This window comes from Melitaea cinxia, chromosome 2, assembly GCF_905220565.1.
Source record: "Melitaea cinxia chromosome 2, ilMelCinx1.1, whole genome shotgun sequence".
Classification (NCBI taxonomy): Eukaryota; Metazoa; Arthropoda; class Insecta; order Lepidoptera; family Nymphalidae; genus Melitaea; species Melitaea cinxia.
In genome coordinates, this window is record NC_059395.1 from 11,187,332 (window position 1) to 11,200,380 (window position 13,049).

The 13,049-nt window shown below is 32.5% G+C and overlaps 1 protein-coding gene across 1 annotated transcript in view; it reads left to right on the forward strand.

The window, feature by feature from the left end:
- LOC123661444 overlaps nucleotides 1–13,049 on the forward strand; it is a 43,842-nt gene that overhangs the window by 22,005 nt on the left and 8,788 nt on the right. The window contains exons 20-34 of the mRNA XM_045596404.1: nucleotides 615–812; nucleotides 1,367–1,493; nucleotides 2,132–2,275; nucleotides 3,030–3,196; nucleotides 3,319–3,483; nucleotides 4,112–4,249; nucleotides 5,275–5,442; nucleotides 5,517–5,633; nucleotides 5,809–6,053; nucleotides 7,078–7,130; nucleotides 8,400–8,609; nucleotides 10,625–10,855; nucleotides 11,087–11,193; nucleotides 11,613–11,736; nucleotides 12,210–12,383. Of these exons, the coding sequence (XP_045452360.1) occupies nucleotides 615–812; nucleotides 1,367–1,493; nucleotides 2,132–2,275; nucleotides 3,030–3,196; nucleotides 3,319–3,483; nucleotides 4,112–4,249; nucleotides 5,275–5,442; nucleotides 5,517–5,633; nucleotides 5,809–6,053; nucleotides 7,078–7,130; nucleotides 8,400–8,609; nucleotides 10,625–10,855; nucleotides 11,087–11,193; nucleotides 11,613–11,736; nucleotides 12,210–12,383 (2,368 nt within the window). The remainder of the gene's footprint in view (nucleotides 1–614; nucleotides 813–1,366; nucleotides 1,494–2,131; nucleotides 2,276–3,029; nucleotides 3,197–3,318; nucleotides 3,484–4,111; nucleotides 4,250–5,274; nucleotides 5,443–5,516; nucleotides 5,634–5,808; nucleotides 6,054–7,077; nucleotides 7,131–8,399; nucleotides 8,610–10,624; nucleotides 10,856–11,086; nucleotides 11,194–11,612; nucleotides 11,737–12,209; nucleotides 12,384–13,049) is intronic.

Below are 13,049 nucleotides of genomic sequence, written 5' to 3' on the forward strand. Positions count from 1 at the left end.
ACACAATTTTTTCGTACCCTTAAAATATGAATATGTTATTCAGTGATAAAGCATTCTCCTGATGAAATAATTTTTTAAAATGAGTCCAGTATTTTTTGACTTTATCTAATACTAACGCCTACACGCTCGCTTCAGCATATCGCAGTCCACTGCTGAAAATAGGCCTCCCAAACTTCCCGTTTATCCGCAGTCCTCATCCAGCTACCACTAGCAATGTTATATAGATCGTCGTTTCAGCGAGCTGGAGGGCGTCCCATATTGCGTTTGTCAACACGCGGTCTCCATTTTAGGACATCGGTTCGGGGACAGGAATGACCAACCCACTGACACTTCAACTGCTTATGCTACAGACTATGTCGCTAACTTCCGTTCTCTTGCGGATATTCTTACCCCTTATCTGATCGTGTCTTTGAAAAATACAAATTTAATACCTTATTATATATTAATATAGAAGTATAGATTATTTGTTTGTAGTCTATTCATTTACATTTTTATAACATTGTATTCCGGAAAAACCTTAAAATAACGTCTTAGTTATATTGGGAGTATTTCGAGAAATTGGATATGGTATCAGAAGGATTCTGGATGGTTCTTTACATTAATAAAATTTTCAGGTTATAAAAATGTATGCCTGGGAAAAATCTTTTCAAAATATAGTGAAGATGACCCGTGCCTTCGAATTGGCTGCTCTCAGAAAATCGATTTTTGTAAGAAGCGTCTTCATAGGATTTATGATGTTCGCAGAGAGAAGCACCTTGTTCCTAACATCTTTGACTTACATTCTTTCTGGAAATTTACTTCGAGCTGACATTGTAATTATTCAATTTTCTACAAAATAAACAAAACTATTTTAACCTTTTTATACCCGCGTGAGAAAGTGTAACACTTATATTTATTTATTTAAAACTCTTCATTGTACAATAAATACATTTATACAAGTGTGTACAAAAGGCGGGCTTAACGCTAATGCATTTTCTACCAGTCAACCTTGGTATGTGCAAGAAAGTATAGTGTGTAGGTGTACAATATAAAAAAAAGTAAAACAAATAATATAATATAACATTACATATCATGTGAATACAGAAGTGTGCCGCACTTACTAATGATTGCGTTTTAATAACTTGAAGTTAGCCACCAATCATGAAGATCGAACTTGGTAACGAAACAAAAATCCAAAGAAAAAAAAATCATAGGCAAATGTATGTCGTCGCTCTGATAGATTAATGTACGGGTATTGGAAGGTTAATAATATAATATATATTAGCATAGTATGTTTTTTTTTCTCTTAATATGCTTTCAAATTTGTTATTTTATATTTTCTTTCATAGCATTTTTCGTTTCTATTATACATAGTTTTTCTTTTCAGATATATCCCATTAAGTTATTTCTTAATATAGTCCAGATGAATTTAACTTTTATTTTACCTCTTGCGATTGCCAGTCTATCCGAGCTGTTTGTCTCTTTAGCACGAATACAAAATATATTGATAATGGGTAAGTAGTAAATCAATACATCCATACAAATAAATAAAATTGAAGTTTCCGTTTGTAATATTAAAATAACTGTTTTTTATTAAATATGGATTGTATACACGGTATATATAACAAAATAAGTTTTTTTACAATTTTTGTCTATCTGTCTGTTTGTTCCGACAAATTTCTGAAACGGGTGGACCAATTTTGACGGGACATTCACTGGCAGATAGCTGATATAGTTAGGAGTAACATAAGCTACTTTTATTTTAGAAATTTGTTTATTTTATAACTGCGAACTGAGTATTAACTTTTTTGTCAAATTCCACGAGGACGAAGTCGCGGGCACAGCTAGTGTTGGTATAAAAGTTACATCTAGTGTATTTCCCAAGTAATATTTCACCGATTATTAAAATAAGTTTAAAATTCATTGAATATAGTGACAAGGAAATTATTTATACAAGACTTATTTTATTGCTAGTAAGCGTACTTCATAGTAAATCTAACATTAAAATCGTTGATAGTTTTGTATTAATTAAGATAACCAGGAAGAATGACGTATAATTTAACCTTGAATTGATATGTACTCAAATTTAAAGTATGCTGGGACATGTTTTTTCATTAGTTGATAATAGGAATAATTTTATATTCCGATTCAGATGAAAGAGAAGATTTATCACTATTAGCGAAATCTACAGCACCTGTAAGTCTTTCAAACCTCACAAAGAAAATGTCGACTGTTGGTTCCAGTTCAATAGTCGCTAGAAAATATTCGACTGTGGAAAATACTAGACCTTCCATTGGTAACGTAAATATTTCAATAAATTTAAGCTTCAGCCTGTAATATCCCACTACTGGGCATTGGCAATTTTCTCCATATAGGTACAAGAATTGGAGCTTAATTAACCACGCTGCTTCACTGTGAGTTGGCGAATATATCCCTATAATGAGTATCGATCGCTATCAGGTGTATATGATAACAACCGGGACAAAAAAATATCCTAGGCCTTTTTCAAATTTCACATTGTTTGTCTAAACGAGATAAATTGATAGATTTGTTGTCGATTCCTTGAGCACATGATACACGGATTTAAAAGGTATATTATTACTACCCGACGAATGCAACTAAACACTGCGTATTAAAAGGAATTCTTTTTCTGGTGTAATGTATGTATATACTCGTAGTATGTATTTATTGTAAATTATAGCCGTGCTTTACGCGCTTATTGGATGGCTATGTAGAAGTATCTTGTCACAATATATATATATATATATATATATATATATATATATATATATATATATATATATACTACTACTATACTATACTAGTAATAACCATACGAATAATTTGCACTAAGCCGTTATATATAGGTATAATTTTATTGGTTCATTATTTACAAAGACAAAAGCAATAATAATTTTTTTTAGTTGTGCATGCCGATAAGGCAAGCAATTGTCTATAATATGATATATATCCACAAGTACGCGTTTCATACGGTTTCATATAAACTTATTAAATACTTGATTTTTAATTTAAGTTTCCTTAACTTGTAGTTAGTCCAGAATCAGAAGTAGTAAGTGAATATATAGTGGAACTATCCGGCGTTAGCGCTTCTTGGGACTCATCTAAAAGCCCTGAAGAAATGACACTTAAGAACATAACAATGCACTTGGAAAAGGGAAAGTTGTGTGCTATTGTTGGTACCGTAGGCTCCGGAAAGGTGACATATGAGTCTTTATCATATTTTTAAGTATTTGTCTCCTCTTTTTTATTAATTTTAATTTTTTTTGCTGTTACTTTTAATATTATTCTTACACTATATATATTTATGGTATTTTTTAGTCTTCTCTCTTGCAAGTGCTTCTTCGTGAATTACCAGTAACGAGTGGTAATTTAGCAGTCAAAGGTAGCTTATCTTATGCTTGTCAAGAGTCTTGGTTATTCCCCGCCACAGTGAGAGAAAACATACTATTTGGGTTGCCGTATGATGTGAATAAATACAAGCAGGTTCGTTTGTTTATATATTTTTTTAAACAACTTGGTCAGCAACAATTGCACGGCTCACCTGATGGTAAGCTAGTACCGTAGCCCATAGATGCCTGCAACACCAGTAGCATCGCAAGTGCGTTGCCTACCCTACCTCCACCCCCCCCCCCCCAGGTGATCTGGTCACCTTACTGACCACAGGTACACAATACTTGTTTGAAAACAGTATTATTTAGCTGTGATGTTCGGTAAGATCAAGGTACAAGATTATGAGCAGAATATTTCTTGCTTTTATTGCTGTTGAATATTATTTGCTATGCCTTATCTCAGTTAAAACTTTGATACCAGTAAATTATAACAAATTGTATTTATTTAATTGTATAGATCGTCTTCTTTAATGTTAAACATAAATCAGTTAACAGCACTTGCAATTTTAACATAAGCTTAGAAATGCAATAATAAATACAATAATCTTTAAGTCTTGACTTAACCACTACGAATATAAATATATATGTATATATAATTATAAAACAATAATATATATAAGAATATATCTAATAAGAAAATATATATACCAGAATATATAGTCAAAAACGATAAAGTGTATCTTTTCAACATTAACAGTTAAAGTATATTTGTATTTTCAAAGGTCTGTCGAGTATGCTCCCTTTTGCCTGATTTCAAGCAGTTCCCTTATAGTGATCTGTCGTTGGTAGGGGAGCGAGGTGTGTCACTATCGGGGGGACAAAGAGCCAGGATTAATTTAGCGCGATCTATTTATAGAGAGGTAAGCGGAATTGTAAAATGTAATCTAACGATATTTAATGTTTTTTTAAATTACATGTTTTAACTAGATGTTCCCTAAGCACGTACTAATTTTGTTTTAAGCCAAATGTCCAAACTAAGGTCGCTTAACTGTTGAATTTTCAAAACTCATTTCTTTGTCGAATTTATAGGACTATTAGAGTTATAGTTTAACGGAATACTATTACAAAAAGTGCTTTTCTTCTGTTTGACCTTCCGTCTATCTATCTGTGTTTCGGTAGAGCGCCACTACGGTTCGGTGAATTGTCAGTAATAATATTTTTATTAAATGCAAATTTAATATTCCTACACACGTGTCCGAGTGCAACTAATAAGAGGCTATACATAACATAGATGTAACTTTCGGCGTATTAACTTCAGGAAAGTCAATATGAGCGATGTTGTGGCTCGACTGTGCGCGACAGGTGTAAACAGGCGAAAATTAAATGTCATGCACTCGATATTAAGTGCATAAGTTTGTTCTTCAATGAAACGTAGGATTAAACCTCTCGATTATGTAAAATAAAATTATGCAGCAATCATGTAATGCACGCAATATGATAATCAGGATAGCATTATTACTATTATTCGACAATTATAAAACAATACAATACAATGGGAATATATGAGTACGACTTTCTTTCCAGCCAACCCATGGTCATGAGTAATTGTTTCATATAGCGAGGCAAACAGTACAAGACGTATTCATTTAAAGAAAAAACACTACTAAATAACTACAACATTTTTAAACAATACAACTAAATATATGTAAAAAAATCTAATTCATAAAAAAGATAATTAATTTATATATATATATATATATATATATATATATATATATATATATATATATATATATATATATATAAATGTATAAATACATACATATTCTATACAGATGTAATGTGTAGAATATGTATGTATGTACATTTATGTACTTCTTTCACTAGCTAATGTATGTGTAATCACACATTAGCTAGTGAAAGAAGTTTTAATTATTTGTTTTAGGCCGATATATATTTATTAGACGATCCGTTATCTGCAGTAGATGCTAAAGTAGGTCGGCAGCTATTTGAGGGATGCATACAAAATTACTTAAGTGGACGTACACGCATTTTGGTCACGCATCAAATACACTTTCTCAAGGCCGCCGATATTATTATTGTTCTCAGTGAGGTAATTAATTAAATTACTTCTGTTCTAAAGATTAAAATTGTTTATGTAAGCTAATGAATGATGAAATTTTTTAGGGTTCAATTAAAAATGTGGGTTCGTACGACGATCTGGTAAAATCGGAAATAGAATTTTCTTCTATAACATCCAACGATAAAGAGTATAATGTTGAAGGTAAAAAAGTAAGTGAAATTGTTAATATACATGTTACTTACGTTATGTATTATATATATAATTCTCCTGTTTGTTTATTACTATACTAATAAATATAATATATACATTAGCAATGTTCAATATTCTATTACTTATGAAAAACATAACATTGCTATAATTTTTTTATTATGTATTATTTTTAATTTACTGCATTAGACTGATCGTCCAACGGTATTGGAATATAGTGTGTCACGAGTTTCAATCAAAAGTGACGATGATCCGCGAGCAGAGAAGGAACAAATATTACAAGCAGAGGAAAGGGCTAAAGGAAATATAAAATGGACAGTTATAAGGAAGTATTTCCAATCGGTTAACTCTTGGTTCATAGTCATGATAGCCATTTTCTTTTTAATACTAACTCAGGCCGGAGCCACATTGTCAGATTACTGGATAAGTTATTGGTAAGAAAATTTGATAGATAAATATCACACGACCTTTATTGAATTGATTATTTTACCGAGCTGTTAATTTTTATTTTTGTTGAATTATAAACATTGTAAACTATTACGTAGCTATTATCTCCGACAGGGAAAATGAGTAATTTCTTTTAATATTTTCTTATCAACAAGAAGATAAAACTTCGCTGTGCGTTATTGTAAATTTGTAAAAAGGAAAGGGAGAGAAATATAACCAAAGATAAGGAATTTTGTTTACAAAGTTATTTTTTATGGATGATCATAAAATAGGATATCAACTAATTTAGGTCTTAAAAATTTAGTGTTTCCAGTAATTATTAAAATATTGCAAAAAAAATGTTGCTATTTTATGAAAATAATCTAGATATTTCGTGTTTTTTTATCATCTGTAAATATTTTCTAATCCAAAAGTAAGCAAATAATATAAACATGAAATGGAAATGATTTTTTACTTAATCGTTAATAAAATAGTTTTTATTTATCTATCCCAATGAAAATATACTTTTTTAAACTTGTAGTTGTAGAGGATACACTTTTTTTAAATATTCAAACCAATTAAAGAATTTTAGTGTTGTATGGGAGAAATTTGCTGTGTTGTTACGGCAGTAAGAATATAGCCTCCCCCTCACTTCCGTGGGTGTCGTACGAGGTGACTAAGGGTCAAGGTCGGGGCAAGGACAGTTCCACTACTACCTTGGAACTTAAAAAGCTGACCGATGGCGGGTTAACCATCCAAGTGCTGTTTTTGAAATACACAGGCCGAAGACGGACAGCAGCGTCTTCGGTGCGACAAAGCAAGCCCTGCGGTCACCAACCCGCCTGCGCAGCGTGGTGACTATGGGCAAAACACATGAGTTCACGCCATTTTTGGCACGAACTTATGGAGGCCTATGTACAGCAGTGGACTGCGATAGGCTGAAGCGATGATGATGATGGGAGAACTTTGCCCTAATTGAACAATTGACTTTGTTTTTATGTATTACTTGTTTAAATCTTGTCTTTTACTCAGGACGAATGAGGTAGACAACTACGAAACATCGTTACAACCTGGAGAAGAACCTAGTAAGTGAAAATTTTTATAATGTGCTATCAATAATTGCTTGGATATGTGTTCAAATATTTAATTTAGTAAATAAACACTGTTTTCACCATTGCAAACACTGATATTAAAGAATATAGGTTATATGCATTATCCTCATATTTATTATCCTCACAGTCAATTCTATAAAAATAGGTACGTTCCTAACTGATCTTTTTTTCCGTGTCTGAAAGTCTGATTATAAAATACCAAAATATTATTTAACCTGTGAACTATAATTACCTAACGCTGGTCTACGGCTAAAAAGACGAACTGTGACGTGTATAAACGAATATGTAGTTTTCTAGAATTATCACGTCCCATATTCACGTGAAGTAAGATATACTCGTAAAACATAAACTTTATTGTTAATCACGCTGAAACGATATTTATAAATTGATGGTATAACTTCTAAGACATGATAACAGCATTTATCCGGTTCAAGACAAATTTTTAATTCTTTGTTGTTGCTTGACTTTTGAATAATGTGAAAGTGTGAACTGCTTGTTGCCGACGTTACATCGGATTAGCGATATAAATGTTTCAGCATTTCTTTTATCATATTGTTTTCACACGCGTTTTAGCGTTATTGTCGAGCGTGGGAGGAATTTAAAACATTCAGCGTTTCTAGTCGAAATTGACTCAGCGATTTTCTGGGCGTCAATTTGTTCTACCTAACCCCATGGTTCAGTCTAGTGGGTATTATTGATCATGTCTTCGTGTACATTCAGATAAGATAAGTTATCTCTGTTGGGGCGGGGATATTTTTTTATAGCATCAATGACATCATTCGTGTATATGTGATGTGTATTTAACAAATAGGAATGCTATGAGATAAGTTTCACTTTTTCCATGCTATTTATTATTTAATAAAAGATACATTTTCATCATGATTTGCATGATTGTTATATCTGCACAGGACACAAGACAGACGCAAGGAAAATAAAGTAAACTGTTTGCAGATCTTATGCTACTGATGATTAGGAGTGTTTTGGTGGCGTAATAAATTAAAAGTACATCATTTAATTACTTAAATACTTATCTTAAGAATACAATAAATATTGAACATGAGAAATTAATCTTCGTTACGTTAAAAGTACTTTTACAGTATTTAAATAAGTGTTAATTTTTAGGGATGTTTGTTTTTAACTTTATAGCGTTTTTCTTTATTTTGAAACATATAATGAAAAATATAAAGAAAGCGGACATTGAAAATTATGTAATTTAAAACAAACTTTATATATTTTTTCTAGATCCGGGTCTAGGCACGCAAATGGGTCCTTTAACAACAGGTCAATACTTAGGGATCAGCGGTGGCGTAGTTTTGTTTATCATAATCATGACGCAATTGAGAATAACTGCTTTCGTCGTTATGACAATGCGCGCCTCTCAGAACTTACATGACTTAATGTTTAAGAATTTGCTCACAGCCGTAATGAGATTCTTTGATACAAATCCGTCCGGTAAGTATTCATCATTATATATCAAGTATTGTATTTTATTAATTATATTAATGGTCTAATACTTTTAGATAAATTTATATTTTTAAAAAGTATTGGATCATTTTGACTTTTAAAAGTTTCAAATTTCAGTATAAGTTTGATTATAACTGCAAGTGATAAGTTCAAGACACAAATTCTACGGAGTTTATATCAAAATTCTATTTCTTGTAAACAAAGTCAAAGAAATCGATTTTTATAGACAGATGTGTAAAAGTTCTAATAAGTATTATATTATAACTATAAATGAGTTAAAGCGAGAAAATGAGTAAAATGAGTTTAATGCTCTATTAAAGTAGGGTAATATGGGAAAACGTTGGTTGTTATAGTAATTAGATTATATGATTTTCTGCGTGACAATTTTAACTTACCTCCAGTTTGATAACCATTTTTAACCGACTTCAAAAAAAGGAGGAGGTTACTCAATTCGACCGTATATATATATATGTTACGCTCAAAGATCGAAAACGCTCATTGAGCGGCAAAATAGCTCACAACGCGATGTGGTCACAGTAAAACATCCACATAGCGAAATTCGTGTTATGGCTCTAATGAAAACGCGCACGACGCGTTGTGGCAATCAAAGAAAGACCAAATAGCGAAATTCGTGTCGTGGCTTACATGTTATTCGATCTCAACGCGTTGTGGCAATAAAGAAAAGCCATGACGCGTATGGAATACTATTTGATTACAACGCACACTACTTTCCGATATAGATCCTACTAGGCCTAGGCTGGAAACGTTTTGGTAGATGTCCTTAAGAAATATTTTTCATTTTATAAAATCACGGCATAACGTGTTTCTCAGTATCAAATAGATTAAGTATATAATTATATAAATTAAAATGAAACGATATTTATTATTTATTGAGATTACTTTATATTTAAAAAAATCAATGTATTAAGTAATAAATCACTGAACACAAAATATTCATATCATTTGTAAATTACTCATAATTCACATAAAATGATAAGGGTTTTAATTTTTTCATGACAATTAAAATTCTTTCAAGAAATAAAAATATTTAACACAAACCAATAAACAACAACAATGTACCTATATTAGAAATAACTATAATTGTGAAAAATAAGTATTTGATTGCTATTTACTTTTACATGAACTATTACTGTGGCATTTTGAGTTGCATTTTATATTTTTCATTTTAATTTATATAATTATATACTTAATATATTTGATACTGAGAAACACGTTATGCCGTGATTTTATAAAATGAAAAATATTTCTTAAGGACATCTACCAAAACATTTCCAGCCTAGACCTAGTAGGATCTATATCGGAAAGTAGTGTGCGTTGTAATCAAATAGTATTCCATACGCGTCATGGCTTTTCTTTATTGCCACAACGCGTTGAGATCGAATAGCATGTAAGCCACGACACGAATTTCGCTATTTGGTCTTTCTTTGATTGCCACAACGCGTCGTGCGCGTTTTCATTAGAGCCATAACACGAATTTCGCTATGTGGATGTTTTACTGTGACCACATCGCGTTGTGAGCTATTTTTCCGCTCAATGAGCGTTTTCGATCTTTGAGCGTAACATATATATATATATATATATATATATATATATATATTAATGTATGTTCGGGGATATCTCCGTCGTTTATGAACCGATTTTGATAATTCTTGTTTCGTTGGAAAGGAGATATCCCTAGTTTGATACCATTAAGGAAACCAGGATCTGATGATGGGATCCCAGAGAAATCGAGAGAAACTCGAAAAGCCGCATAACTTTTTACTGGGTATACCGAATTTGATGATTTTTAATTTAATCGAAAGCTGATGTTTATCATGTGGTCAGATATAAATTTTATTGAAATCTGATAACTACTTTTTGAGTAATGTTTGATACCTACGTTTTATTACTTGTCGATATAATTGAAGGCGGTATTCTTCATTTGCCTGCAAACACAATTATTTATTCCCTAATAAATAGTCATAAATTTTTTTTACGTGTAGGTCGAGTTCTCAACAGATTCTCGAAAGATATGGGCTCAATGGACGAAATGTTGCCACGGAGTATACTAGAGATGATCCAGATGTACTTCTTCTTGGCGAGTGTTCTCGTTCTCAATGCGCTGGCGCTGCCATGGACGTTAATACCCACCGCAATACTGACGACAATATTTATTTTAATGTTGAGATGGTATTTAAATGCAGCCCAGGCTGTTAAAAGGCTAGAGAGTACCAGTGAGTTTAATTTCATTTATAGATACATTACATATACAATATCTTAAACAAAATCTTCATTAATTTATCGCTTGGATAGTTGTCACATTTGTGAAATTATAGATTTAAGGGTTTTAGTTATTATCATAAATGATTAATTTCGTAATAATTTTCGTAAATATGGCAATTATATTCAGTTGTAGTAATGGTTATACTTTAGAGTAATAATAATATTTTTTTGCTTGACAACAGCTAAGAGTCCAGTATTTAGTATGATAAATTCGACCATATCTGGTTTGTCTACAATCAGAAGTTCTAATTCTCAATATCGGCTGTTAAAAGCGTTCGACGATGCTCAGGTAAGTTATCAGTAACGTTTGTTTGTAAGGTTATCTTTCTTGACCGATAATGTATTGATCCGCGAGTGTGAAGAAAATATTTTTCTTTTAAATATTTATAAAAAAAGGTAAGAAACATTAGTAGCATATTACGTGCTGCTAAACTCAAGCAAGGAATATTTCCTCTTTAGCTCTTTTTAAATAAAAAAGATAAAATATATTAAATTATTAAACAATCTTGTTTTTTGTAAAACACAAATTGACTAATCAAACAACTTTGTAACATTGAGTTTGTATGACAAGGATTTTGCTATCTGAGTCATTAAAAGACGTAAAGACGAAGGTTTAGTTAATGTAAATAAAATATTTTATTTGTCTTAACACTGCCTTTTATGTGTGTAAATAAAAAAAGGTTATTATTATTATTATTGTTTTGTTAGGATCTCAATTCCAGTGCGTTTTTCACCTTTATAGGCGGTACAAGTGGTTTTGGGCTTTTCTTGGATTTACTATGCCTTGTATATCTTGGTATTATAATGGCTGCATTTATTTTGATAGATTTCGGTAAGTTCATTTATTAGTTATAAACTTATTAATGTAATAACCCTTGCCTTGTTCTACTCCATTTTGATCAAATATATTAGATGCACCTATACCTACTGTAAATTAAAGAATGTTTGGAAATAAATATATTTATTGGGTCTTACTCATAGTAGGGACTATATTCGCCAACCCACACTGTGGCAGCGTGGTGGATTGAGCTCTGATTCTTCTCCTGCATGGAGAAAGGGGCCTATGCTCAGCACACGGAATGTTAAAGGCTGAATCATATTGGCAACCTCTTACAAGATGTAAAAGACATTTTTTTTTAAATTATAATATATTGAGTATGTGTGTACTTGGAATGCGTGAGCGTTATTTGATTTTTGCGTAATCTTTATGCAAGTTTTTATGTTCACTTAAAACTTTTAACTTTAAACATTTATATTTTCTAAGAGTTTTTGTTAAAATATTAAGTAAAAAGCTTGCTACGACAGGATCTCTACTAGCTGTTGGCAGCGTGGGCCTGGCGGTTAGTCAGTCTATGACTCTGACAGTGTTTCTGCAGATGGCCGCGCGCGTTACATCTGACTTGCTCGGGCACATGACCTCAGTCGAGCGCGTGCTGGAGTACTCCAACTTGCCCGCCGAAGAAAACATGGAAAATGGGTGTAAGTTGAGATTCGGCGAAAGGGCCCGGCTATACGGAATTTAAAAACATTGTATATGGCTAGTTCTATCAAGGTACACTTACAGAATATCCTGGTGAAGTAGTTATTATTATTAGCTATGTCTTACTCTTCGAGCCTCCCGAACAAGCCATGTTCCGTAAAGGCTTTAGCACCATAGACCACATAGACACACTGCGGTAGGTTATACAGAAGGCCGAGGAGTACCTGTTTACCACCGCTTTGGAGGACGCTTTCAAGCTTCTGGACTGGAAAAGATTCGGCATCAACATCAATGGCGAGTACCTTACCCACGTCCGTTTTGCCGATGACCTCCTGTCCTTAGTCCTTATGGCTGAGACCACGGAAGACCTGAACACAATGCTTGAGCATCTCAACAGCGTTTTCCAAAAAAGTACGTCTTAAACTGAACATGGACAAGACGAAAATTATGTTGAACTTCCATGTCGCACCCGCTCCAGTTCGTATTGGAAACACTTTTGTCGAAGTTGTTGACCATTGCATATACCTAAGGCAGTTAATACAGCTAGATAAGTCCAACCTCGAGAACGAGATCTCTCGCCGAATCCAACTCGGATGGGCAGCGTTCGGGAAGCTACAAAAAATCTTCGCGTGCAATATCCCGTAGTGTCTGAAGACGTGAGTCTT